Source organism: Porites lutea, chromosome 14 (genome assembly GCF_958299795.1).
Source record: "Porites lutea chromosome 14, jaPorLute2.1, whole genome shotgun sequence".
Classification (NCBI taxonomy): domain Eukaryota; kingdom Metazoa; phylum Cnidaria; class Anthozoa; order Scleractinia; family Poritidae; genus Porites; species Porites lutea.
Window position 1 is genome coordinate 19585434 of NC_133214.1, and position 22500 is coordinate 19607933.

The 22500-nt window shown below is 39.0% G+C and overlaps 3 protein-coding genes across 4 annotated transcripts in view; all 3 read right to left on the reverse strand.

The window, feature by feature from the left end:
• Window positions 1–2407, reverse strand: part of LOC140924696 (E3 ubiquitin-protein ligase TRIM45-like) — a 2924-nt gene extending 517 nt beyond the window's left edge. Inside the window, exons 1-2 of one of the 2 annotated variants that reach the window (XM_073374716.1) lie at window positions 803–2407; window positions 1–718 (exon numbers count right to left, since the gene is read on the reverse strand). The exon at window positions 1–718 is cut by the window's left edge and continues 517 nt beyond it. In XM_073374716.1, coding sequence (XP_073230817.1) covers window positions 1–718; window positions 803–2161 — 2077 coding nt within the window. In that variant the 5' untranslated portion in view covers window positions 2162–2407. The other variant, XM_073374715.1, reaches the window with a different exon arrangement.
• A 6473-nt stretch (window positions 2408–8880) lies between these two features.
• LOC140924710 (E3 ubiquitin-protein ligase TRIM45-like) lies at window positions 8881–11289 on the reverse strand. The gene has a single exon (XM_073374724.1). It carries the CDS (start codon window positions 11250–11252, stop codon window positions 9009–9011), a length of 2244 nt encoding a protein of 747 aa, XP_073230825.1. The 5' UTR covers window positions 11253–11289; the 3' UTR covers window positions 8881–9008.
• A 3282-nt stretch (window positions 11290–14571) lies between these two features.
• Window positions 14572–22500, reverse strand: part of LOC140924032 (E3 ubiquitin-protein ligase TRIM45-like) — a 7981-nt gene continuing 52 nt past the window's right edge. The window contains exons 1-2 of the mRNA XM_073374036.1: window positions 20486–22500; window positions 14572–14787 (exon numbers count right to left, since the gene is read on the reverse strand). The exon at window positions 20486–22500 is cut by the window's right edge and continues 52 nt beyond it. Coding sequence (XP_073230137.1) covers window positions 14572–14787; window positions 20486–22500 — 2231 coding nt within the window. The remainder of the gene's footprint in view (window positions 14788–20485) is intronic.

Below are 22500 nucleotides of genomic sequence, written 5' to 3' on the forward strand. Positions count from 1 at the left end.
AATTGAATTCTCCTAATTTGCTGCCATTTGTTCCAAATTTTCCTACAAACTTCCCATCTAGTTCAAAAACTTGTATTCTATGACTACCCTCATCACAAACCAACAGGTGCTTTGACTGAGTCACTGACAGAAAACGTGGACAATTAAAATCCCCGTCCCCCTCCCCCTTCTTACCAAACTTGTACTGAAAATCCCCCTCCCTGTTAAATACTTTGATACAGTGTTCATTTGAGTCTGACACAATGAAATATTCACCACACTGAACACAGTGAAGAGGATAACTAAATGAACCCTGCCCACCTATCTTCATTACAAACCTACCCTCCGGGGTAAAAATCTTAATCAGTTTATTACCTATATCAGCAACAATAACATTACCAGTACTATCTAAGGATAAACCCCAAGGGTTAAGGAGCTGACTATCAAGGCTTCCTTTGCCGCCAAATGAACCCAGGTGCCTCCCCTCCCAACTAAGAATCTGTACTCTGTGGTTGTTGTTGTCTGCTACCAAAATATTCCTGTCCTTATTAATGGCTATTCCAATAGGGCAGATGAACTCTCCAGCATTTTTACCTTTGTGACCAAAGGATCTTAAGAAAGTACCATTACGGTCAAACACTTGAATCCGATGGTTCTGGTTGTCAGTTACCATTATTTCGTCCCCATCACTCACTGACACCCCACAAGGATACTTCAACATTCCATCACCGGAGCCTTCCTTTCCAAAAGATAAAACAGGTTTGACTTGAAATGGTTTTAAAATCACAGAAAAAGGACTACAAGAAATATGTTCCCCGTTTACCTTAACTAATAATTTGAATGTCCCTTGAACTCTGGGATAATAAGTGATTTTGTGGGTCCCATCTTCGTTATCATCTATTCGCACTTGCGTCACGCATTCTTGTGCTTGCTTGTCCTTGATCTCGACACGGTCATGTTTATTGTGCCCTTGATTTTTCTCCGCGTTTCTTGTGATCAAATTGAATTGAGCTTTACGCCCAACAGTTCCTTCTTTCAGTCCTTTACCTTCAGCAAAAAATTCGCTCGGTTTTTTTCGATAACCTTCTTCCATGCACAGGAAACCAAGTTCTTCCCCGTTGACAGTATCAATCGTCTTCTGATTTTCCACGAAAACTAAAGTTTGCAGACTACTGGGGTCATAAACAATAGGCTCGGTTTGATTCAATCCCTGAAAAACTGTTTGTAGTGATTTTTTGAGTTCAACAACTTCCGCATTGGTGCTTCGTTTTAAAAGTTTATCCGCTTCCTCCAGTGATGATTCGGTCGAATTTATCTGTTGCTGAATCGCACTTCTTTTTGCTTTTAAACTTTCGAGTGACTTCTTCGTTTGGTTCTCCACAGCGGTAATAACATTTTTCATTTTTGCTTGAATTGTTTTGATCAAGCCATCAGCAAACCTTTGGACATCTCTCCTGGCGATTTCACTTTGTTGAATCACTTTAGCACAGTCCTCGTCTAGTTGAACAATTACGTTCAGTTTTGCATCTAATCCTTCTCTCTGCGATTGAAGGATAGATTTTATTTCGAGTGTTTTATTTTCGGCTTCTTCTTCGATTAATCTCAAATTATGACCGCCGTGATTCAAAGTGACGCAAGTTTGGCAAAGAGCCGTCTCGCATTCTTTGCAGTAGTATTTAAGCTCTTCTTTCTGGTGTCTTTCCTTTGAACAAAACACTGGTCGCTTCAATACATCCTCGTAGTCCTTGTCTTGGAACTCTTTCACTGCCAATACGCGGTGTTCCTTTTTGTCTCGCATCATATTGTGAGCAACCAGGCATTGCTCGCAATAAAATATGCAACACTGGAAACAATACGAAGCTTCAGAACTCTTCTTGTCGCAGTTTCCGCATGTAAATTGAGTCTTCTTCCATTCTTTGATGGCAAGAACATCGATTAAGCCGTTCAAATAGAAACTGGTTGGAAGATCTTTTAGATCACCGCTCGCAGGCACTCTACTTAGGGTTTGGCACTTCGGGCATTTAATGGCCTGTCCGCCGCCACACGTTTCGTACCATCGTTTTACACACTTTAAGCAGAAACTGTGCAGACAGGAGAGATGTTTAGGCTCCGTAAATAAGTCCGAACACACCGAACAAGACACTTCTTCGCGAAGATTGTAAAATAGCGTTGTAAGATCCATGATGGCTTCAGGAACAAAGGCAAAATGACCTTCGATGCACTCCACATCCAACAATGAAGTCTTGTGACTGTCTATCTTTAGCTTTTCTCGGAAACAAAGGCCGACGAGCCAATCACGACCAATGTTGTAAGAGTCCTTGTCACGCCAGCTTTAGTTTGCCATTTTAAATGCAAATTATTTCAAAACTAAACCAGACGTAAAATGATCAATAACAAGATGAAGACTAAATCCTTTGTGAAGCAAGAATGCGTGAAAGCCATAACTATGAAGGATGCTAAATCAAGTGCGAGTGCTGCGTAGATAAAAGTGAAACATCTGTTAGCCTGTGTGCTGCCGCCCCGTCTCTCTGCTCTATTTTGTTTGAGGGGAGAGGTTACTGTACGCGTTATATACATCTTTTAAGACCAAAACGACTCAAACACCATACCCTTTGGAACGGCACATACATATATGGGTAATATAATGGAGTAACCCCCCGGGACACTGTCCCAACAAATGTCCGTGTAAGAATCAGGGGTACCCAACGAGAATATAGTTCAAAACCACTTAAACATAGCATTGTTAAACGTATTCTAGTATTTAAATGGTAGACATTTTCATCTGTTCGGATTTCCTAGCTGAAAGTCTAGTGATTGGAAATTTATAGAGATCAAAACTTACGTCTTCGAAATTTTCAGCCAGAAAAGAGGCTCCCGAAAGTTCTAAGTAACCTTTTTAGGGTAAAAATCCGTTAAAAATGGGCAATTATGCCCTTTTTTAGATGTTCGAAAATCCTAGGAGAGGCAGGCAAGCAAGAAATTTTACAACAAATGTTCCGAAAATTCTAGATCTCAAATCGTCTTCCGAACAGATATTTTCCGAAAATTGTCGTTGGGTGCCCCTGAAGAATTATATTGCCGTGTTATATAGTTAACCCACGGACCAATCCCCCACCCTTCCCCTCAAGGGTTTAAACCGGGTTTAAAATAAGTAAGTTGTTCATGTTTTCCGCAGACAAAATTTTGGCAAAGTTTATACAGGTTTATAATATAACATGATAGTGTCAAAGGTCCCTAACAGGGCCGGCTATACAGCGTATTGTTTCTGTTACAAATCCTGTAGGGCTTATGACGTTAGGCAAATAACAACACAGCATAAGCCAGCAGCAGGTTGTTGTAACTACCCTGACCCCCCTTTACGCCCCACTTATTTTTGTCTGTGGGGATATCAATTCATTTAGTTTTCTCTTGCAATGTGCTTATCTTTAGCGTACATCTTTTTTTTGGCTAAGCTCAGTATATTAAGCTTTAGGAATATTATACTCGTGCCGGTAAGAGGTTAGGTGAATGACACTAAAAGTCTTTCCTGCCTATATTGAGGGTCGTGTAATTTAGAAGCCTCTAGAGCTGGTACCTGGCCTACGTAATTGACCGTAATGTTAAATCTTATTGAGGGTAAAAATCTATATTCTAAGCCAAGAGAGAATAAAGCTCTCTTGTCTAAGCTTGAAGCATAGTTGAAAAACAACTCTAAGCAAGGAAAATATTGCTGGCTGCCGATGTTTAGGGTGATTGAGGCTCCTTACACATAATTCCACTTACCCCCGTGTCATTAGCTTCCCCTTTGGGTAGTATCACAGGTAAACCAGGGGGGATCGTAAAATAGGTCGAGCAAAGGTGACCCCCAGGGGTGGGGGAATATAAAAAAAGGCCCCTGCATGGTCAAAGTGCTTTTCAGTGAAGGACGTAGACTAACACAACTGACTACAATCTCTTTGTTGAGAAAGAAATGAGAGTCACGTTTTCTCGTGCACAAAATAGACGTCTTGCCATCATGGAAACATCATTGTGTTAAAGTAGTAGGTTTGAATTTCGCTGGCGAACCATCGCTTTTATAGACTTTTATTCCGGTATCCTCAAACATGCAGGCTATTTTGAGTTACTCGGACTCTATGTTGATCATCACAAAGTGTCCTCGTTATTCCATGGTCTGTTTTCTCATCGACCATAGCTCTCGACAGATAAACGCGCAAGAAATCTCTGAGTAAAAAAGACCATGTAACGTTTAAACAAGTGGTGCTGTGAGAGTTTTGAACAGCTTCAAAAACTCGATTCCGGTAGTTTTATTTCGTAATACGTCTACGAATGCTTGTTCTCAACCCTCAACGGACAACGAATTGGATTTAGTTTTCCTTACAACCTGATTGGTCAGTTAAACAATGAATTTTTTAAAAGGCCAATCATGCGGCGTATTTCAATTCTGGTTCGCAGCTAGAGGTTTAGTTTCGTTTGTGGCGAGGGCACCTGCAAAACAAAAGAGTACAAAGGCTAACTTCACCAACATTTGAAACTTGTTTGCTGAGTTACTTTCTTTCATAATGAATTATAAGAATTATTTAATATTATTTCTAGGCTTTTTGTCGCGTTTTCTTATGTATTGAATAGACATCTTATCAGGAAGGGAAGGGAAAGCAAGTATTGGGTTTAAATTTTACTGCTAAGCATCGCTTTCATAGACTTCATACCAGGCATATTCAGAAATGCAGGCTTTTGGCTCATGTTAGTCATCAAAAAGTATCCTCGTGAATAAAGGAATGTTTCTGACATATGAAGTACTCTAAAACAATTCTTAGTTTGCCATGTTGGTGGTTAATACAATAAAAAAGATTTTTTGAAGCGGATAGCAACGCTATTGTTCTTGACCACAACATGGCTGCCATGACGTCACAATTGCAAACCAGCAATAGCTAGCCTCATACAGTTGTAAAAGCTGTATTAGACTGTGGTGTGTAAATTATGTCAGCTGCACTGTATGAATAAGGATAGGATTTCCTCACTCACATTTAAAAAAGTTTGCCTGCATTTCGGGAAATAAACAAGAATATGCTTGATTCCGTGAGTGCAACAGTCCCAAATGTTATTTCAAATAGATGTAATTTACTCGTTATGAACTAGACGGGCTAATTTTTAGCTTTGAAAGAAAATTTATTTCCTTGTTGCACGAAGAAGTAGTAAATAGTAATGCAGAATGTTTTAAAAGTAAATAATAGATGCCCACACTTTCATTTAACTTGGATGATTAAAAGTTTTCTACAACTAAAGTATTGAGGAATGGAATGTAAGTGCTAAGCACAAGTAGAATGGTAAATAAACCCTAAAAACCCTAATATCAGTATCCATATTCTCCGCAATTCTCTCCATTCTGATACCAATGAGGAGAATTTCTTTGTTGATATTTTCTATTTCTCGTGACCTTTAAGGTGATTGTAAACGGTACGATTCGCAACGAAGATTTTTAGACCAACACAGCGTTGCAATGTTGAAACTTCGTAAAAATGTTGTAACGCTGTGTTGCGCTAAAAATCGTCGTTTCGAATCGTCTCGTGTAACCTCACCTAGCCTGTTCCAGGCGTTAAGATTTCCTTTTTGTCAGTTCAATAACGACACAGCAGTTCAATAAGTACACAACAGATCAATAACCACACCAGTAGTTCAATGACTACACATCAGTTCATTGAGCATAAACTACATGCAGTTGCGGGAAGAATAGCCACAAATACGTTAGTTATTTTTTAATAAGAATGCATAGCATTAAGTAAGTGGTAAATACTCATTAAGCTATGGTACGAGAACTAAATAGATAAATAGCTATGTTACACTGTTATTAAGTTCTACTGAGCTCACTAATATAGACGGGAACATAGACTGATGTTATTTTAAAAAATTTTAGTCCGCTCAGAAGGTCTGCCATTCTCATCAGGGGCACAGTGAACAGACCTAGAAAGAGAGTCAGCGCCGAAAGGGTAAAGCCAACTTGGTCCGGAGAAAACTTCAACTAAATAACCCGAACGCGCGCGTTAATAAAGCAGAAAAAAATACAGTTAACCGTGGATGAAATCTTGTTTTGAGACTCTCTTTCCGCACATTTCAAACCGTGGTACCACAGCTGGCCCTACGTGCTTGAGTTGACTAACATCAGTCTATGTTCCCGTCTATATTAGTGAGCTCACTAGAACTTAATAACAGTGTAACATAGCTATTTATCTATTTAGTTCTCGTACCATAGCTAAATGAGTATTTACCACTTACTTAATGCTATGCATTCTTATTAAAAAATAACTAACGTATTTGTGGCTATTCTTCCCGCAGCTGCATGTAGTTTACGCTCAATGAACTGATGTGTAGTCATTGAACTACTGGTGTGGTTATTGATCTGTTGTGTACTTATTGAACTGCTGTGTGGTTATTGAACTGACAAAAAGGAAAACTGAACTGTTCCAGGCGTTCAGATGGTAGAGCGCGGCGGTCAGTGGGGAGCGAGTCAAATTGAACATCGGGAAAACGGAGGGAGGCCCTCTTTTTTTTTTTCTTCGTGAATTTTTTCCCCTGCGCTCTACTATCTGAACGCCTGGAACAGACTAAACCTCACCTTTAGAGGTGATTAGACACGAAAATTCTAACGAAAAATAAGATGGTAGATTCTATAAGGGCTTCAAGGGTTATACATCACCAAATATTGCATAGAATATAGTTGAAATTCAATAAATGATGTTGTTAGTTTGAAGTCTGCATCCTTCCGTGCACTTTGTCTCCATGACCGAAAAGGGAAGAAACGATCTCAAATAAGAATAAAAGAACTTACAAAACTACAAACCTGACCTGTCATTCGCCATTTTAGAGGGAAGGAAACTGGGTCGAGTAACTTTTGCAAAGACGTCGTGGACTGTTACTAGGTACAAGGGAAAGAATTGACCAATAGCTGACCGACGCGTCACCAGTTACGGGGCACATTTCGGCTCCATGCCGTCCCCCTCTTGTTTCTAAAGTGGCGGATAAAGCATGGCGATTTACTGCACATGAGAATAGAGACAATCGAAATGAGGTAACTGTTAAAAAAGGGATCGACAACAATTGTCCTCGGTATATACATGTGCTGTTATCTACCACAGAAATGGCGTCAAATTGTTTAAAACTTATTTTGACCACATCATCTATGATCGATAAGAGTTCCGATCATGGGAAATTGTTCTCTATTCTTTAAAACTCAAGAGGAACCACAAAACGCAATAACATTGACAGCTTGACGTCCATTTCTTTTTAAGTTTCACCGAAAATCGCGCGGCTGATGAGAGAGTGAAAAACAAATCGCCTCACCATCGCCTTATTTCCATGGACTGTACTCTCATCTACCATATTATAGCTAGCGACCAATAAGAAGTAGCCTGTGTACAGACGTCCCCCCTCCCTCACGAAAAATCGGGAGAGGAGTCTCCTCTCCCGACTTTTCCTGAGGGAGGGGGGACGTCTGTACACAGGCTAATAAGAAGGGGAGAAATTATCATTAGTGAACGATGCAATCTTTAAAACACCTGGTGCAACAAGTGTTTTGAACACCTTTAAAAACTCGTTGCCTGGAGTATTTTATCTCTACCGTATCATCTCGACCAATAAGAAGTCGAGAAATCGTTACTGTAAGACGATGCAATCAGTCTTTAACGGTCTGTTTACATGGAGGTGAGGGACTCCATGTAGGTGAGGTGACCCGCTTAGGTGGGGTAACACGCCTGTCCAGATAATCTCTCATCATAATGTGATCACGTTCACATGTTAGGTGGGGTAACTTGCTACATGTTATCTCACCTTCGTGGGGTCCCCCACCTTCATGTAAACAGGCCCTAAAACAGGTGGTGCAGCGATTAGTTTGAACAGCTTCAAAAACTCGGTCACTGGAGTATCTCATTTCTATAGTACTGCCAAATAATAAATTTCCCTTTTTGATTGTGTTGTTTGAAAACTGAGGATCAAACTTCCGAAATAAAAAGGTTGGTCAAGTAAAATTATGCAAATAAGTCGTGAGGGTACATGGATTCATTTGCAACAAAATCTCAAAACCATCGCATTTACCCGTTGGAATTTTTTTAATTGTTTGCTTAAAAACAATAATTGCAAATGCGACAGCCATACGCGTACATGTTGCAAATAAATGAATAGACTTATTACTTTTTGCCCTTCTCATCGTTGCTTAAGCTTCCGATTTCCACCGTTGATAACAGCACGAGAAGAAAAAAGTTTAATGGAGGAGAGTGATTGCAACGCGACATGAGGGGTTTTAGGAATTTTATGGAATCGAGTACAGGTATGAATTGACTCATTCTTATCATGCTAAACAGTCCCAGATGTTTTGCTTTTTAGCGCCATAGTTTTCCAGGTTAAAAAGCTCCTTATTTTATTTAAGAATAAGCTCTAATAGACTGACACTCTTTTGGTCGTTTCAGTAGGTTGAATATCTTTTTTTTCGGAATCTACATGTATAAGGTTTTTGTTGAATTTTTCACTTTTTAACTGACTTCCAGTGACCTCTCCATCCTAATTAGTAGCATAGCATTCCACTGTTTTAGCCATTCAACTCCGTATCTCCCCAAGGCTGAATTCAAATCTCTCGTCTGACTTTTCGGTCATCAGAGTCAGATAAATTTTACATGTTCTTTCACAAGAATGTGCTTATTGAATATTTATAAGTTTCTGAAGCACAAATAGGTATTCAGTAATAACGTATTTCTGTTTTAAAAAAGTCTACCACTGCCACCTTTCTATAACTTGGTTGAGAATGAATATCAGTAAGAATTAAAGAAGAAATCGTTTATCGAATACCGAAGTTTATTAAAAGAATATTCAAGTTAACTCATTCCTTTAACAAGTTAGTTTTGTACATAAGTTGATTTAAGACCACACGGGTTTTCCTCGGACTAAATGTGGCTTCACTTGCCTACAATAACATTATAGCACTGCTGTAAAGCTGACAAATACATTTATTAATCAAAGAGGGATTTGCCTATCATATAGTTTTCTCAGGAAAAAAAGGACAATTTTTATTGAAATATCTGAATTCGATGATTGTTGTTGTCGCACACAACAATTTGATCATTACTTAGAACAGCTACCGACAATGGATAATTGAATTCTCCTAATTTGCTGCCATTTGTTCCAAATTCTCCGACAAACTTCCCATCTAGTTCAAAGACTTGTATTCTATGATTATTCTGATCACAAACCAACAGGTGCTTTGACTGAGTCACTGACAGAAAACGTGGATAATTAAACTCCCCGTCCTGCTCCCCCCGCTTACCAAACTTATACTGAAAATGCCCCTCCCTGTTAAATACTTTGATACAGTGTTCATTTGAGTCTGACACTATGAAATATTCACCACACTGAACACAGTGAACAGGAAAACTAAAAAAACCCTGTTCACCTATCTTCATTACAAACCTACCATCCGGGTTAAAGATCTTATTCAGTCGGTTACCTGTATCAGCAACAATAACATTACCAGTACTATCTAAGGATAAACCCCAAGGGTAAGAGAGCTGACTATGAAGGCTTCCTTTGCCGCCAAATGAACCCAGGTGCCTCCCCTCCCAACTAAAGATCTGTATTCTGTGGTTGTAAGTGTCTGCTACAAATATATTCCTGTCCTTATTAATGGCTACTCCAATAGGGCGGTTGAACTCTCCAGCATTTTCACCTTTGTGACCAAAGGATCTTAATAAAGTGCCATTACTGTCAAACACTTGAACCCGATGGTTGCACTGATCAGGTACTACTATTTCGCCCCCATCACTTACTGCCACCCCCAGAGGATACCTAAACATTCCATCATCCGAGCCTTCCCTTCCAAAAGATAAAACAGGTTTGACTTGAAATGGTTTTAAAATCACAGTAAAAGGACTACAAGAAATATGTTCCCCGTTTACCTTAACTAATAATTTCATTGTCCCTTGAACTCTGGGATGATAAGTGATTTTGTAGGTCCCATCTTTGTTATCATCTACTCGTACTTCCGTCACGCATTCTTGTCCTTGATCGTCCTTGATCTCTACCGTGACAATGTCCCTCTCATTATACACCTGCTTTCTCTCTGCGTTTCTTGTGGTCAAATTGAATTGAGCTTTACGCGCTACAGTTCCTCCTTTCAGTCCTTCACCTTCAGCCAGAGATTCAATTGCTATTGTTCGAAAAGCTTCTTCTAAAACTCCAATTTCTTCTCCATTGACAATACCGAGCATCTTCTTATTTTCTACAAAAACAAAAGTTTGCAGACTACTGGGGTCATAAACAATGGGCTCGGTCTGATCCACTCTATCAAAGATTGTCTGTAATGATTTTTTAAATTGAACAACTTCCGCGGTGGTGCTTCGTTTTAAAAGTTTATCAGCTTCCTCGAGTGATGATTCGGTGGCATTTATCTGTTGCTGAATCACACTTCTTTTTGCTTTTAAACTTTCGAGTGACTTCTTTGTTTGGTTTTCCACAGCGGTAATAACATTTTTCATTTTTGCTTGAATTGTTTTGATCAAGCCATCAGCAAACCTTTGGATATCTCTCTTGGCGATTTCACTTTGTTGAATCACTTTAGCACAGTCCTCGTCTAGTTGAGCAGTTACGTTCAGTTTTGCATCTAACCTTTCTCTTTGCGTTTGAAGGATAGATTTTATTTCGAGTGTTTTGTTTTCGGCTTCTTCTTCGATTAATCTCAAATCATGACCTCCGTGATTCAAAGTGACGCAAGTTTGGCAAAGAGCCGTCTCACATTCTTTGCAGTAGTATTTGATCTCTTCTTTCTGGTGTCTTTCCTTTGAACAAAACACTGGTCGCTTCAATACATCCTCGTAGTCCTTATCTTGGAACTCTTTCACTGCCAATACGCGGTGTTCCTTTTTGTCTCGCATCATATTGTGACCAACCAGGCATTGCTCGCAATAAAATATGCAACACTGGAAACAATACGAAGCTTCTGAATTCTTCTTGTCGCAGTTTCCGCACGTAACTTGAGTCTTCTTGCATTCTTTGATGGCAAGAACATCGATTAAGCCGTTTAAATAGAAGCTGGTTGGAAGATCTTTCAGATCACCGCTCGCAGGTACTCTGCTTAGGGTTTGGCACTTCGGGCATTTAATGGCCTGTCCGCCGCCGCACGTTTCGTACCATCGATTCAGACACTTTAAGCAGAAACTGTGCAGACAGGAGAGATGTTTAGGATCAGTAAATAAGTCTGAACACACCGAACAAGACACTTCTTCTCGAAGATTGTAAAATAGCGTTGTAAGATCCATGATGGCTTCAGGAACAAAGGCAAAATGACCTTCGATGCACTCCACACCCAACAATGAAGTCTTGTGACTTTCTATCTTTAGCTTTTCTCGGAAACAAAGGCCGACGAGCCAATCACGATAGCTGTTGTAAGAGTCCTTGTCGCGCCAGCTTTAGTTTGCCATTTTAAATGCAAATTATTTTACAACTAAACCAGACGTAAAATGATCAATAGAGGATGTTAGCATCGACAACGAGTACGAGTTCTAGAACGAGATCAGCGATTTTGTGTACTGCGCATCCGTTCTGCGCATCTCCACGTTTTCAAGTCGTCCTGTCAAGTCGCACTACGACGAGTTCTCACCAAAAACTCGAAGTGGGTAGAACGACTTGGAAGAGCTGGTTTTCAAAGGTAAATTCCGATCGTTTAATGCAGTTTCTTTTCGTTTCTTGCCTCTCTTTATCATCTTGAACCTTCCTTATACCATGTTTTATGTAAAATACTGCTTTTGAAGTCGAGAAAAAGCAACCGAACGCGATATTTCCTACACAGAGTAAATTTGCATTTACCCGGGAAAGTTTCATGTCTCTCCACAGGCCTCACAGGCTCACGAAATAACCCCTGAAATTGCCATTATTTGGTCGAAAATATCCCAACAGTCGAAGATATCAATAAAGAACACTTACTTCTTTATCCAGTGTGGTTGTTGTGTTGAATTTGATGGGTTTTAACGTGTTTTAAGACCGCGACTAACCATCCTTCGAGTTACCTCGAAAAATCGGTTTTAACCTAGGTTAAATTTTTAAGAGTCATTTTTTGTTTTCGAAATTGTCGTGGAAGCGCTACCTCGACTCAAATTTGGCGCCCAGTCAAGCGGAATCCCATAATTTTATTTTCTATAAACTCGAACTCGGTGTCATCGCTAACATAGAAAGCTGAGAAAACGACTTCGAGTACGAGTACGGCTTGAAGTCGTTCTCGTACTCGTACTCGTTGTTGATGCTAACATCCTCTAATAACAAGATGAAGACTAAATCCTTTTGTGACGCAAGAATGCGTGAAAGGCATAACTCTAAAGGATGCTAAATCAAGTGCGAGTGCTGCGTAGATAAAAGTGAAACATCTGTTAGCCTGTGTACTGCCGCCCCGTCTCTCTCCTCTATTTTGTTAGAGGGGAGGGGTGACTGTACTCTTCCTAAGCACTTTTATCTCGAAATGGTATTGTTTTCGGTGTTTTTTCTCGGCTTAAAAGCTCGGTATTTAATTTAAGAATAAGTTCTTTCAGAATAACGCTCGGTCGTTTCTGGCATTTTGAGAGTTTTGATTGAATTTTTCACTTTTTAATTGATTTGCAAATTCTGACGACCTGTGAATCATAGAGGTTGTTTACACTGAGGGAGGAAAGCACCAGAAAGATCCTAAAGGGCGAAAATCCACGCGCCATAGGTTTCTGTATTCACTTTACATGCTAAAAGTTGTACTTGTCTTCGCCTAGCTACGAAGTAGGAAGATCCTGGCACCATATAAAATGCTTTCGCCATGAAGATCCTACTACTAGATACAAACCACACAAAAAGAGCGAAGTTCCCTTCAGTGGATAATCTTTAATCTTTAATTCCTTCTCCACTGTTAACCACATGGACCGACAATTACTGCATGTAAACGGGACGAAAAGTTTTTCCACTTTCAAGGATCTTGCTTTTGATAGGATCTTCTTTCGTGTAAACATCCCGTTAAGGTGATTCCATAGTAAAAGAACCTAACATAGATTGTAGCTAAAACTTGGTACACTGATGTAACAAGTCAAGAAGATGATAAAAAAGTAATAAAAAGTGGGGGTCACCGTGCTCGTTTTGACGTCACAATGCTGACAAATACGGCTATTTAGGACCCTTTTACAAAAACCGCGGGCAGCTCAAAACTAGACAAAAAGGAAAGATTTTTTTGATGCTGCATGTGGCATCACACAGAATTTGACTTTAATGTATTCTTTATCCACTTACGTACCAGAAAAATGCCATTTAATGCCCTTGTTTTTACTTTACGCCCCAAAGTAGAATTAAATTGGACGCGCGCTTTTCGACCCGTGATGGCTCAATCCGTACAATTTAGTAAAATTGCCAAAAAACTAAACATAGATTTGTGCCAATTTTTTTCTCATCGAAAGGAAGCACTGTCCTTATTAAAATCATGAAATAAAAAATGGGGGTCACCGTACTCGTTTTTGCGGTAGAGCTGCAGAAAGTGCGCGCCAAACGCATTTTCTCCGATTTTTGAGAGAGGACTGGGGCGAGTTTCAAAATAGAATGTATGTGAAAGGGGGAAGAAAGTATTAAAAAATCCGTTTTTACAGAATTTACATCGAGATATCACATTTAGGACACAATGTGATAAAGAAAGTGTTTAAATGAAGATCAAAAGTAAGCACAAGTTAAACATCCACTATCGAGGCTCTCCGAGAGGAGGTCGAACTCAGCAACACGCGTACTGCTTACGTTATGCACATTCCCAACACAATGAGTCTCACCTTGCCAAGAAACAACCGCAAGCAAAAATTCCAATAGCGTTTCTCTTCAGTCAGCTTCATTTTAATAATATTACTTCACATGCTGTTTTTTACGGCTGCCATGTTGTTATGCGCAGTAAGAGATGCGCAGTGCAAAACTAGGGAATCGCCTTAAGTAGCATTCCATTATTTCAGTCATTATTAAACTCCTTAACTCCCCAGAGGCTGACCTGACGTTTCAGTCACATGAATTTTTCTGGCTTCTGTAGGGTTTTGTCGAATTTTTCTCTTTTTAAGTTGATTTGCGATTACGACTTCCTGTGTATCCAAATTAGCATTCCACTGTTTCAGTGCGATTCAGGTCATTCAACTCCTCATTTCCCCAAACGCTGAATTCAAATTCCTCCCCTAAGTTTTCAGTCAGGTGAATTTTACCAGGTCCTTCTGCAGGATTAAATCCGTATATTCAATTGGACAAAATACCTATTGAATATTTTTATAAGGTTTTGGAGCACAGATACATACTTAGCAATGGTTTTATTTCTTTTATAAAAAATGCTTTTCAGTCCCCACTTTCTCTAACTTGGTTGAGGGTTAACACTGTAAAACTAAAAGAAGAATCAAATGCAGAACCATGGCTCTTGACGGAATATTATTCAGAAAAAAAATTCACGTGAACTTAAAAAGGGTTGTACTCATAGATAAAGTTATATCAGTCCCTCGAAAAACTAATTCATGTAAATAACTTGATTAAAGCCACAAGGTTTAGCTACGAGACTAAATGCGGCCTGTGCAGCTGATCAATACATTTATTAATCAACAAGGGAGATGCTTACTATATTTCTTTCCACGGAAAAAAAAATTGAAATATCTGAATTCGGCAATTGTTTTCGTCGCACACAACAATTTGGTCATTACCTAGAACAGCTGTTGAGAATGGATAATTGAATTCCCCTAATTTGCTGCCTTTTGTACCGAATTTTCCTACAAACTTCCCATCTAGTTCAAAGACTTGTATTCTATTATTATTCCCATCACAGACCAACAGGTGCTTGAACTGAATCACTGACAGAAAACGTGGACAATTAAACTCCCCGTCGCCCTTTCCCTGCTTACCAAACTTGTACTGAAAATGCCCCTCCCTGTTAAATACTTTGATACAATGTTCATTTGAGTCTGACATTATGAAATATTCAACACACTGAACACAGTGAACAGGAAAACTAAAAGAACCCTGTCCACCTATCTTCATTACAAACCTACCATCCGGGGTAAAGATCTTAATCAGTTTTTTATCTGTATCAGCAACAATAACATGACCAGTACTATCTAAGGATAAACCCCAAGGATGATAGAGCTGACTATCAAGGTTTCCTATGCCGCCAAATGAACCCAGGAGTCTCCCCTTCCCCTTCCCATTCCCGACAGCCCTGGTTTCCCAACATCGCTGACATACTCACTTCTTTTTGCGCAGCTTTGTTTCCATGGCAATCGATGTTGTGTGCAGCAATTCAATAAATGACGCTGTTAGTTTGAAGTCTGCTCAAAACTAACATTTAATGTTATTGTAAAAAGCGGATCGACAACGATTGTATATATATACATGTACTGTTATCTACCATAGAAATGACGTCAAATTGTTAAAAACGTTGTAGTGAAACCACGCTCTTGGTTCTACGTTAGTTTCGAAAATTTTTACGTCATCTATGACCGACAAGAGTTCCGATCATGGAAAATTGTTCTCCATTCTTAATTAACAGTTTTTGACGCCCAGTTCTTTTCTCCGAAAATCGCGCGGGTGATTACTTCACCAACACGTCATTTCCATGGTCTGTATTCTCATCTACTATATCATAGCTCTCCACCAATAAGGAGGCGAGAAATCGTTAGTGTAAAAGACGATGCAATCTTTAAAACACGTGGTGCCGCGAGTGTTTTGAACATCTTCAAAAACTCAGTCCCTGGACTATTCCATTTCTATAGTACTGCCAAATAATAAATTTCCCTTTTTGATTATGTTGTTTAAAAAATGACAACCAAGACATCAGAATTGGAAAGGTTGGTCAAGTAAAGTTATTTATGCAAATAAGTCGTGAAGGCGCATGGATTCATTTGCAACAACTTAAAGCCGTCGCATTTACCCGTAGGAATTTTTTTAATTGTTTGTTTAAAACAACAATTACAAATGCGACAGCCATACGGATACATGTTGCAAATAAATGGATAGACTTATTGCTTTTTGCCGTTCTCATCGTTCAGTTAAGCTTCCGATTTCCACCGTTGATAACAGCACGAGAGGAAAGAAGTTAATGGAGGAGAGTGATTGCAACGCGACATGAGAGGTTTTGGTCGAACACAGGTAAAAATTGTATCATGTATCACTCAGCCTTAACATGCTAAGCAGTCCTTATAATCGTTATAATACTAATTGAGAATTTATTCGGTGCCAGGTTTCTCGGTCAAAAAGTTCCTTCATTTGAGAATAAGCTCTAATAAACTGACACTCTTTTGGTCGTTTCAGTAGGTTGAATATGTTTTCGCGCCATCTATAAGGTTTTTGTTGAATTTTTCACTTTTTAATTTATTTCCAATGACCTTCTCTCCATCCTAGTTAGCATAGCATTCCACCGTTTCAATCATTCAACTCCGTATCTCCCCAAGGCTCAATTCCAATCTCTCGCCTCAGGGAATTTTCGGTCAGATGACTTTTTCATGTCTTTCCCCGAGAATATGCCTATTGAATATTTATAAGTTTTTCAAGCACAAATAGATATCAATTTAGCAATGACGTATTTCTGTTTTTTGAAAAAAAGCTTACCACTGCCACCTTTCTGTAACTTGGTTGAGAATGAATATTAGTACGAATTAAAAAAGAAATCGTTTATCGAATACAGAACTTTAGTAAAAGAATATTCAAGTTAACTCCTTCCTTTAACAAGAAAGTTCATTTGTACATAACTTGATTTAAGACCACAAGGTTTTACCTCGACTAAAATTAATGTGGTTTCACTTGCCTTCAATAACATTACAGCACAGCTGTACAACTGACAAATACATTTATTAATCAAAGAGAGATTTACTTATTCCTTTCCTCCGGGAAAAACGACAATTTTTATTGAAATATCTGAATTCGATGATTCGTTTTGTCGCTCACAACAATTTGATCATTACTTAGAACAGCTACTGAGAATGGTTCCTTGAATTCTCCTAACTGGCTGCCATTTGTTCCAAATTTTTCGACAAACTTCCCATCTAGTTCAAAGACTTGTATTCTATGATTATCCCTATTAGTGGGGCAGATATGTGCAGATTTGGGGCCGGATTGCTCACTTTTTGTTAAAAGCACCAAATTTTCAGGAATGACAGAACTAATTATGACTATTAATATGTGATATGGTGCCATCGCAAATTTTTCCTGTTTAACTGGTTTTTGGAGTGAAAATTAAACTGGCCGCCATATTGACCGGAAGTAAATATCATCTAACCGAAAGTACACAAAATTAAGCACTTTTTTACACCAAAATAACGATGAAATTGTTTATTATAAAAATTAATCGTGGCTATTAATATGTGATATGGTGCCATCGCAAATTTTTCCTGTTAAACCGGTTTTTGGGGTATTACTAAAATGGCCGCCATTTTGACCGGAAGTAAACATCACCTAACCGAAAGTACACGAAATTTAGCATGTTAAGGTCAAAATGACGACCAAATTGTTTGTTCTATGTTTTGCCGGATTTTTATGTCATATAAAAATGTCAACCGTGTTACAAAGTCAACCGTGTTACAAAGAACCGGAGGTAAAAGCGGGATAAAATGGAAAATGCAACTCACTCAAAGCAATTCATTTCGGTAGTGAATTAAAAAAAATGTGAAACAATGATTCACATTTTTAAGCATAGGAAAGGCCAAACATACGAACAAATTAAACTAGCAAAAAATAAATTATTTCTTTTTACTTGTTTTAACCCTTTAAGTCCCAATAGTGACCAACATCAATTTTCTTCTGACTCACAATATCCCCTGATACAAGGTCAAGAGATTAGGTTTTAGAATTAACAAAATTATCACCTAAGAGAAAATACTTTGATCTTTTATCAAATTCTCTCAACTTATCCTTTTAAGGAAATGTATAGAGACCAGTTTGAAGAATTTGTAAGGGTTAAAAGAGTTGATCCACTATTAATTAGAATGCAGAATGCTTTACTGCTTTCAAAGTAATTTGAAGTATAATAGCTCCACCATTTTGTGTTATTGAGGAGTACAAATAACACTGTGCATGTACATATTGGATTGAAATTGCTTTCACGATAACGTCTACTCATTTCAAAGTTTACCATTTTCAAGAACCTTCCGGGAAATTCGTTTGGAAAAATGGGTAAATGGGTCCCCTACTCAGCCTACTCTTTACAAACAGTGTATAGGTTCTTTAACTTACCACGGCATTTTATATGAACAAGAACCGTGAGACCGGGCCTACAGGTTTTTTTTTATTCCAAGACGACTAGAAAGTGTAACCGTTTACAGATGACATCGGAAAGCACTTTACGTCAGTTATTTAAAAACCCTGATCGACGATTGGTCCGGCCGGGGTTTGAAACCGCGGCTTCCCACTCAGTAGACCGGTGTTTATATCCACCTGGAGCTAACCGGGCGGCGGTTTAAGTAATGGTCCAGATATGAAGGAAAGGACCAAAACGCTGTGAACACGTCGGAATGCAAAAATGTGCTAACTTTACTATTGTCTCTACTAAGGTTCTGATTGGTTTAAACATCAAATTTCACGAAATCTTCGCAAAGCAGCATGTATATTAATCCCTTTTTTTCTATCCAACTTCCTTATAACACAATCTCGTCTGAGTCAAAGTAACACAGAAATCGTATGTGCGGATCATGTAAAATTGTGAACATTTCTTGGTCACTGTTTGCAACTCTTGTGATTGGTCGAAATGTTTTAACTCAAAAATACACCCTTTAAAAGTGGAGTTTGAACACATTTTCTTTCTTAAACAGCCTTTCTGTGGATTTATGCATTCTCTGCGTAAAAATGAAAACATTTCTATGTGAGGAAAGCGTATTGCGCCACAACAAAACAAATTGCCTCCTTCTTACCTGGATCATTACTTAATTCAGCTGTATTTCACTATCAAGTGAATCTGCGCCTCTCTTAACAGAAGTGAGAGTTCAATGTAACTCCCATGTCATTTAATTATCATGGACTGAGCAGCACTGATTATCATGTTAAAGTCCACATGCAAGAAAATAAGGAAAAACCGTTTTCCGAATGTGCATCACTTACGTTAATCCACAGAGCATGTAAAACGTATTCTCTTGGATATAGTATGTGACAAATATGTCGCGCCGAGAACAGCTTGAAGACTAAGATCTGGGGTAAACGTGTATCAGGAACTATACTAAGAAACTGGAAAAAGCTAGTTCTTTTGTAAAGATCGAAACAAGCAGGTGCATTTTAGATTCCTTGCATATTGAGCAACGCATGTCGTATAGGGCCAGATGTCCAGTCTTTTCCCTGCATCGTTTGAAGTCAATTCGCTAGAAAGCTAGAAAGCAGATTCCCTTCTTTTAAGTCTCTATGTTCTTTGTGTCCAAGACATTTTCGTTGAGTCCACTCTCCATTCTAACTACCCATGAAGCTTCTCTACCATGAAGCCAAGTTACCTTCCCTATCATATATTTGGTACTAATGTACATTGACGCTAACTTGCAACCTACGAGATTGCTAACGTATTTACTAAAAAGGCTGCCCTTGCACTTTCTCCGTTCCATGCATTGACAGGATGTGACAAGGTGAATACTTCCGGTCACCTCCAGAAATAATCGGAGTTGCTTTCGCTTACACGTTCTTCTATGCGATAGAAAAAGTAGTTCTTTACTGTCAACTGACGAAGCCAAAGGTAGTTTCTTTGACCCGGCGGCCTGCATTACTTAAACATTTCAAGGGCACGGCGAACCATGCTGGCCTCATATGGAGTCAGCAGGCACTGGTTCCAAGCATCTCGGTTCCTAGTCTGCAAGATTGGGGCTGTCAGTAATTACAAAGTTGAGGGTGGAACTAATCAAGTACGCTTGCGTAAGAAGGGCTATGCCCAGAAGAGTAACAATCGTGAAAGGCAATCACAAACTCTTTTTTTCGATTACAAGCACTCGTCTGCATGAAGTATCAAGTCATTAGGTCACCGAGATATCATCTGTTCTTCTCCGATATTCTGTATCATAGCCAAAGTAGGCTCAAGTTTAGTAAGTAATGGATTATATATGATGAAAATACTAAATTGAGTGTATACATTAGATTTAAAGAAAATATTAAAGTAAAGAAAATTAGCAGGCACAACAGAAGTTTAGGCTCATTCCTTAAAAGTTCCGACTCTGGTAGTTTTACTTCCGGTCTAGCTGGCGGCCACTCATATCATGTCTATTCTACTTTTTTTAGACAATTTGCGTTAAAATAATATCTCTTTGAATAAAAAAAACAGCTGCTTTAGGCATCTGCTGAAATTTTCTTATCCAAGTTGCTAAAATTCAGACGTTTAAAGAAAATGTTAATTTCACTTCCGGTTCAAAATGGCCGCCATTTTAAAACTCTTATTTTTCACACTTAATGGACTTTTTGGCGATGGCACCATATCCTATCTTTTTTAGGGCCTTGAAAACTATCATCATGCCAAATTTCATGCTTTTAACAGAAAGTGAACAACTGAAGCACATATCTGCTCTACTATATCACAAACCAACAGGTGCTTTGACTGAGTCACTGACAGAAAATATGGATAATTAAACTCCCCGTCCCCTTGCCCCTGCTTACCAAACTTGTACTGAAAATGCCCCTCCCTATTAAATACTTTGATACAGTGTTCATGTGAGTCTGACACTATGAAATATTCACCACACTGAACACAGTGAGCCGGATAACAAAATGAACCCTGCCCACCTATCTTCATTACAAACCTACCATCCGGGGTAAAGATCTTAATCAGTTTGTCACCTGTATCAGCAACAATAACATTACCAGTACTATCTAAGGATAGACCCCAAGGGAAAGAGAGCCGACTATCAAGGCTTCCTCGGCCGCCAAATGAACCCAGGTGCTTCCCGTCCCAACTAAGAATCTGTATTCTGTGGTTGTTATTGTCTACTACAAAAATATTCCTGTCCTTATTAATGGCTATTCCAATAGGGTATTTTAACTCTCCAGCATTTTCACCTTTGTGACCAAAGAATCTTAAGAAAGTACCATTACTGTCAAACACTTGAACCCTATGGTTACTGCTGTCAGCTACTAATATTTCGTCCCTATCACTTACTGCCACCCCCACAGGATAATTAAACATTCCATCACCCGAGCCTTTCTTTCCAAAAGATAAAACAGGTTTGACTTGAAATGGTTTTAAAATCACAGTAAAAGGACTACAAGAAATATGTTCCCCGTTTACCTTAACTAATAATTTGAATGTTCCCTGGACTATAGGAAAATAAGTGATTTTGTAGATTCCATTTTTGTTATCATCTAATTTCACTTGGGTCACGCATTCTCGTTCTTGTTCGTCCTTGATCTCTACCGTGACACGGTCGTGTTCATTATACCACTGTTTTCTCTCCGCGTTTCTTGTAATCAAATTAAATTGAGCTTTACGCCCAACAGTTCCTTCTTTCAGTCCTTCACCTTCAGCCAAAAATTTGCTCGGTTTTTTTCGATAACCTTCTTCCATGCACAGGAAACCAAGTTCTTCCCCGTTGACGGTATCAATCGTCTTCTGATTTTCCACGAAAACTAAAGTCTGCAAACTACTGGGGTCATGAACAATAGGCTCGGATTGATTCATTCCCTGAAAAATTGTTTGTAGTGATTTTTTGAGTTGAACAACTTCCGCGGTGGTGCTTCGTTTTAAAAGTTTATCAGCTTCCCCCAATGATGATTCAGTGGCATTTATCTGTTGCTGAATCGCACTTCTTTTTGCTTTTAAACTTTCGAGTGACTTCTTCGTTTGGTTTTCCACAGAGGTAATAACATTTTTCATTTTTGCTTGAATTGTTTTGATCAAGCCATCAGCAAACCTTTGGACATCTCTCCTGGCGATTTCACTTCGTTGAATCACTTTAGCACAGTCTTCGTCTAGTTGAACAATCACGTTTAGTTTTGCATCTAACCCTTTTCTTTGCGATTGAAGGATAGATTTTATTTCGAGTGTTTTGTTTTCGGCTTCTTCTTCGATTAATCTCAAATCATGACCTCCGTGATTCAAAGTGACGCAAGTTTGGCAAAGAGCCGTCTCGCATTCTTTGCAGTAGTATTTAAGCTCTTCTTTCTGGTGTCGTTCCTTTGAACAAAACACTGGTCGCTTCAATACATCCTCGTAGTCCTTGTCTTGGAACTCTTTCACTGCCAATACGCGATGTTCCTTTTTGTCTCGCATCATATTGTGACCAACCAGGCATTGCTCGCAATAAAATATGCAACACTGGAAACAATACGAAGCTTCTGAACTCTTCTTGTCGCAGTTTCCGCATGTCACTTGAGTTCTTTTGCATTCTTTAATAGCAAGAACATCGATCAAGCCGTTCAAATAAAAGCTGGTTGGAAGATCTTTCAGATCACCGCTCGCAGGTACTCTGCTTAGGGTTTGGCACTTTGGACATTTAATGGCCTCTCCACCGCCACACGTTTCGTACCGTCGTTTTAGACACTTTAAGCAGAAACTGTGCAGACAGGAGAGATGTTTAGGATCCGTAAACAAGTCCGAGCACA

What these genes read in the sequence shown, in the direction of transcription:
- LOC140924710 (XM_073374724.1), bottom strand. Translation starts at nt 11,252, where the DNA reads ATGGATCTTACAACGCTATTTTACAATCTTCGAGAAGAAGTGTCTTGT.